The 6,518-nt window shown below is 41.8% G+C and overlaps 1 protein-coding gene and 1 pseudogene across 1 annotated transcript; both read left to right on the forward strand.

Annotated features, from left to right (window-relative positions):
- Positions 1-440: 440 nt before the first annotated feature.
- On the forward strand, positions 441-1,252 carry LOC134240996 (uncharacterized; annotated as a pseudogene).
- A 2,979-nt stretch (positions 1,253-4,231) lies between these two features.
- Positions 4,232-4,645, forward strand: LOC134240997 (uncharacterized). Its single transcript, XM_062723094.1, has one exon. The coding sequence runs from the start codon at positions 4,232-4,234 to the stop codon at positions 4,643-4,645; it is 414 nt and encodes a 137-aa protein (XP_062579078.1).
- The last annotated feature ends 1,873 nt before the right edge of the window (positions 4,646-6,518 follow it).

Raw genomic sequence — 6,518 nt, forward strand, 5'->3', positions numbered from 1 at the left:
CCTTGAAATTTTATTGTCATATCTTCTTAAGTCAGTTTATTTCTGCAATTTTTTTGTCTATGCGTCAATTTGGCATAATGTAAAACATGGTTTACTTTCGAGTTCTGTCAATTATGTCTTGTTATCAGCATATTTCAAATTTAATCACATTTTATTCTGTTGAGACAAAACAGTAATTATGAATCTATAGAATATTTACCTGTCATTTATTGTTTAAGCCTAAAAACCTTCCTTTTCTCATTTTTTGTATATTTGGCATTGCGTAAATTATGGATTGGATTATTATGTAATATTAACTATTTTCTCTTTGTAACTCTTTGATTGAAATTTTACATTTTTTCCCCTCACTGGAGGAGCAATAAACAACTTTGTCAAGCAGAACTTCAGTTTGTTTAACGGCATAGTAAAAATTCATAGAAAGTCACATAGAAGTCACCAGGATGAGTTTGTCTGCAGACCCTATAAGAAGAAGCTCACGTTATAGAACATTGACAGTACCGGCTAGAATAGAAGTGAGGGTGAGACATTTAACGCAAATTGAGCAACTTAGGAATGAATGGAGGGAATGTTTCGATGAAATCGACAGATCAAGCGGGACGTAGTACCCTTAAAGCGTAACGGCTTTTGAAGAAAGGCTTCGAGGCGTATGAGAAAGAGTCAAATTTTTTTTGTGAATACCTAAGAGCTACTAGATCAGGGGAAAAGTGCAAATGAACTTGCATCGCATTTGTTGATTAAAGAGACTCTACTAGCAAAGATGAATGTGGCTAGAAGCAGGATTGAGCGGCTGATAAATCAATAAGGATTTCTAAAGAAGAAGACCAAATGTCACAGAGGTCGTTTAGAGGTTTCTGCGGACGATTTCTTCAAGTAAAGCTTCCAACCGCTCTATGGAGTCCATTCTTCGACAGAAAGAGGTAAATTAGAAGCTCATCGCACCATGCTGAAACATCTTGATGAGGAGTTAGCACTTGAAGCACAACTGAAACGCTTTAGAGCACAGCGAGAGATGAAGATGGTTGAAAGTAAACAAGTGTCCTAAAGGATGAGCCACGTTTGGGGAGCTTGCACCAAGTTTGTCGAGAGGTCGAAGACTAAAGAATATTTAGAACTTCTTCCAAGGTACGAGGAGGAACGTAAAAAACTGAAATTGGACAATTCCCCAAAGACAAACAGTCCAAAAATTGATGATTCACAGAAAGAGGCTATAGTTATGTCCACACCAGCACAGCCTTTCTTTTCCCCCTTTTAATGACAATGCCCCCGGGGGAAATTTAACCCGAAGCTCAACCGTTTGTACCACCAGGGAACGGACTATCAATGATCACGTGTTCACAAAACACCTAGTTAAAAGAGACTTAATCTATCAAATCTCGACATTCGATGATAATCCAATGATGTTTATTTCCTGGAAGATGGGATTTAACGGCATAATGGAAGAGCTTGGGGCTGGGAAAAGAAAGACTGGAGCTACTGTGTGAGAAACTTGGACCAGAATCTTCAGAAAGTAAGACAATAAAGCCTGCAACGCTAACAGTCCAAGTATAGCAATCGGGAAAATCTGGGAAAATAGAAAGGCGCTTTGGAGCTGCGGAACAGATTGAAAACTACATTCTGAAGAAAATAAAGGACTTTCCAGAAATTACCTCAGATCACTTTCATCTACTTTACGATTTAGCAGATTTAGCATCTGAAATCGCATCTTTAAAGAGCCAACCTCAGTTTGGAGTGTTGTTCAGTTACTTTGACTCTAAGAAAGGTGTGAATGAACTTGTTAAAAAACTTCCATGGAACCTGAAGGACAAGTGGACTTCAGAGGCTACAAAATCAACAAGGCTAACCCTTTTCCCACCTTTTTCAGTTTTCCTCAAGTTTCTGGAAAATACGGCAGAAATAAGTATCCCGGATTTCAGTTCGAGAAGAAAGGCGCCGGGAAACGTCAAACTTCCAAGCACAGCAGCCAAGAAAAACTTCTGACAAGTTTTCTGTGAACAAGACTTTCCCAGTGCCTAAAGTACATGCTAGAAAGACAGGCAATTTCTACCAATGTGTCGGACATGTGTCCACTACATAAGAACAGTCAACATTCTCTGAACAACTGTGTACCTTTTCGCCAAAAGCCTTTGGAGAACTAAGAAAATAATCTTGACAAATGGAATATGCTTCAAATGTTGCAGCGGCAAAAGAAGGGAAGAACTGTAAAGCAGACGTCAAGTGTAGTGTGTGTCAAGCATCATCACATCCCACAGCCCTTCATGAAGAAGACACAGAGACACAAGATTCTGAACAAAATGCTGTGAAGGAAAAAAGGGGGGATCCTTATAAAGGGGGAAAACGTACCCACTGTCTCTTCAGCCTGTCGAAGGTGCATGGAATGAGTAAGTCTTTGCAAGATAGTACCTGTTGAGTTATACAACTGCTAATCCAAGGAAGTCAATGGTGGTTTATGCGATTATCGATGACCAGAGCAACCGGTCATTGGCCACTTCCTCAGTCTTCAACTACTTCAAGGATGATGGTGGTATGTCCCTTTACACTTGGTCCTGCACTGGAACAGTTTCGGCAACTGGAAGATTTGGTACTGGTTACACAGTTGAATCCCTAGATGGTACTTGTCAGCTGAAGTTTCAAGATTTGATAGAGTGTAATGACTTACCTAGAAATAGAGATGAAATTCCATCCTGCCAGGTCGGACGCGTATCCCACCGAAGTGCATTGCTGAAGTCCCCCCTTTTGAAACGGCAAACATAGAACTTTTAATAGGGAGAGACCTTACAGTGCTCACATAGTTCACGAGCAGATAGTTGGGGAAGAAATAGCCGTTGCACAGAGGCTTTCCTTAGGATGGGTCATTGTTGGCCAAGTTTGTCTTGGTGGAGCCAACCTACCAGAAGTCAGGCTTTCAAAACATTTGCGTTGAGGAATGGTAGGCCCTCAACCTTTAACCATGTAACAACGAGTTGTTAGTTAATGATAGACTGTTCCAGAAAACCGAACATGATGAAAAGATAGGACTGTCGATAGAAGACAGAGAATTCCTGAAGTTAATGGACATATCATTCGAGAGGGATGACAGTGGACCTGGGTCCCCCCTTCCCTTTTTAAACAGAATCGTCCACGCCTACCTGACAACAAACAACAGGCATTGAGCGTGCAAGTCATTCGACAAGAGCTTAAAACAAACCCCAAAAAGTTTAGCATGTCAAGGAGTTTATGGTAAAGCTGTTCAATAGAGGCCATGCAGAGAAAGCACCTATGCTCGAAGATGACGTAGAACGATGGTATTTGCCAATGTTTGGCGTCTATCATCCAAAAAACCAGGATCTATAAGGGTTGTCTTTGACTCATCTGCACGCTATGAGGGAGTCTCCTTGAATGATTCCTTGATGAAAGGACCGGATCTTTTAAACAATTTACAAGGTGTGTTAATGAGATTTCGATTGGAAAAGTATGCTGTGATGGCAGATGTGGAGCAGATGTTCCATAATTTCCGAGTGAAGAGAGACCATCGTGATCACCTTGTTTCTTGTGGCATCCTAACCATGACTTGAAGGCTCCTTTAGAGGAATTTAGGATGACAGTACATGTATTCGGGGAAAAGTCCCAGTCCGTCAGTGGCAACATTTGGGGTTTAGGAAGTCAGTTTCATCTGCGGACCTGGACATTCAACACTTTGTCTCTCATAATTTTTATGTTGATGATGGACTGTTGAGCTTTAGTACTGTATCAGAGGCAGTAGATCTTCTCAAGCGCACTCAGGATGCTCTCTATGACGGAGGTCGTTTACGCTTACACAAGATTACGTCTAATTCGGTTGAGATTTTTCAACATTTCCAACAAGAGGACCTCACAAAAATCTCATTGGGCTCAACATAATGCAGGACACTTTCCGGAACAAAGGAGCTTGGGCATTGCGTGGAATATTGAAATGGACAAGTTCATATTCAGAGTAAACAAAGAACCAAGGCCTTTCACACGAGAGGTGTCCTGTCGTTAAATAGCCTTTTTGACCCCATTGGATTTTAGCCCCAGTGACTGTTGTGGGGAAGATGCTTCTGCGGGATGCTATGACTACAAAAATTGGCTGGGACGAGCTACTCTCAAACAGCTTTCAGATCAAATGGGAAGGATGGGTAGATTCACTCAATGCTCTTGAAACAGTTCAAAACCCCGTAGGTATTCCAACTTTCCACACAACAGGCATCACATTTGGAAGTGCACATTTTTTCTGATGCATCAAAGGAGGGAGTTTTCCGTGGCATACTTGAAAGTGTTCCACAAAGAACATGCGGAGTTAGGATTTCTTCTTGGCAAGGCCAAAGTTGCCCCCCACACACGGGCACACATCCCAAGGCTTGAACTATGCGCCTCGGTTCTGGCTGTTGAGATGGCAGAGATTATCAGAGAACAACTGCAAGTTTCCAAAGATGCCTTTACCTTCTACACAGATAGCCAAGTTGTCCTGGGATACATATCCAATGACGCTAAGAGATTTCACGTGTATGTATCAAATAGGGTGAGCAAAATACGGTCATTCTGTGGCCCAGAATGCTGGAGATACGTGATGTCTGAACAGAACCCAGCCGATGTTGCAACTCGTGGTTGCAGCACCAACTCCCTTGAGCAGTTGGCTTTTAGGACCTGATTTCCTGAGAAATAGCGAACAATGTGCAGATCAACCTCCAACCTATGACCTTGATTAGGAAGTTGAAACAGGGACTTGTTCAAAGTGCAGTCATTTCCAAGGGATCAGATTCTTTTAACCCAGAAATATGCTACATGGTGTGAACGCTTTGAAAAATTTTCTACATGGGCAAGTTTGGGACGTGCTATTGTGCGCCTCAAAGGACTTTTAGTAAACCAAAAATGACAAACCAAATACAGTCGCCCTAAAAGAAGATGCTGAACATTTTTTATTAAGCAGACCCAATATGACAGATATTCATCGGAGATCCTTGCAATCAAAGGAGGAAAACACCCACCACGGAACAGCTCTTTGATTCCCCTTAACCCAGTGTTAGACCAAAAGGCATCCTGCGTGTGGGCGGTGAGTCAAACATATGAAATTTCTGACGTAACTACACAACCTATTTTTTCCCAAGGACAAACCTGTTTCTACATTGTTAGTACGTCACTATCATGAAGAAGTTCATCATCAGGGGGGGCACATGACGGAAGGAGCCATAAAGTGCAGGTTTCTGGGTTGTTGGATTCCGCAGACTTGTAAATTCTCTGATTAGGTCATGCGTTTTGTGCAAGAAATTGCGTGGGAATCTAGGTGGACAAAAAAAGGCTGACCTTCCCCTAGAGAGAGTTGAGCCTGGGCCTCCATTTATTTCGTAGGGATAGACACCTTTTGGGCCATGGCCAGTCGTTATAAAGAAAACTACCAGAGGTGTTAGAACTACATCCAAGTATTGGGCCATTCTTTTCACCTGCCTAGTGTCAAGAGCAGTACACATGGAATTGGTTGGAGATATGAGTAGTGAAGCTTTCATCAATGCCCAGACATTCATGGCATTCGTGGCCCTGTACGCCAGTTTGTTGGGAAAGGGGGACGAACTTTATTTGGGCAATGAAGGAGCTAGGGATAAGTGCAACTTTTGATGAAAGTGGGACAGTCCATGACTATCTACAAAGTGTGGATTACCCGGGTTTTCAACCCGCCCTATGCTCATCATTTTGGAGGTGCCTGGGAAGCCTGATAGGTTCCCGTCTCGTATACTGGATGCTTTGCTGTTGAAGAACAGACCAAAGGACTTAAACTTTGATGTTCTAAATACCTTCATGAGTGAGGTGAGGCATCATGAATACTCGCCCTTTGTTACCCATTTTCCGTGATCCGGGAAACCCATCTGTTTTTTCCCTCCATGATCCTTACACAGAAAGGACATAACTTCTCTACACCCATGAACGTTACGGATTTGGAGATAAGTGCTATAGAAGTCAGTGGAAGTTGGTTCAAAAACTGGGGATGACTTCTGGCTAGATGGCAGTGAGTACATTCACTGTTCAAACTCGCAGGAAATGGCAGTTGCCAGGACCTTTCAAAGGGCGGTGATGTGGTGCTAGTCAAGGACGACAGTTCTCATGAAAGTGGCCGGTTGGGGTCATCGACGAAATTTCCCGACAAGGACGATTTCATTCGAAAGGTCAAGGTCACCATTGTTCTGACGAATTTGTACTTCATATGTGAGACCAATAAGAACTGATTCATTTATTATTGTGAGTGATGTATTTGTTGTGCGGCCTATTGTGCATTTTTGTATGCCAATATGTGTTCAGAAATTTCCAAAGCTTTTATTTTGAGGTAAAGATACATTTATTTGTAACACAGTAGACAAATGAACTATAATCCTTGTTACAACATTTGTATTTTTGTGTTTACAACATAAACCAAATGTATTTTTTGGATACAAAAGCAAATGCCTTTGAATTATGTGTAAGTCTTTATTTAAAAATGGCAATTTTTGTGAAAATTGGAAGGGGGGGTGTGGTGAATGCGGAATTGTTTTTCT

This window comes from Saccostrea cucullata, unplaced genomic scaffold (assembly GCF_032062105.1).
Source record: "Saccostrea cucullata isolate Sc308-1 unplaced genomic scaffold, CSIRO_AGI_Scuc_v1 ctg3078, whole genome shotgun sequence".
NCBI classification, from domain to species: domain Eukaryota; kingdom Metazoa; phylum Mollusca; class Bivalvia; order Ostreida; family Ostreidae; genus Saccostrea; species Saccostrea cuccullata.

Bases quoted from the DNA above. Each gene is read 5' to 3' on its own strand.
- LOC134240997 (XM_062723094.1), top strand. From the start codon at position 4,232: ATGCATCAAAGGAGGGAGTTTTCCGTGGCATACTTGAAAGTGTTCCAC.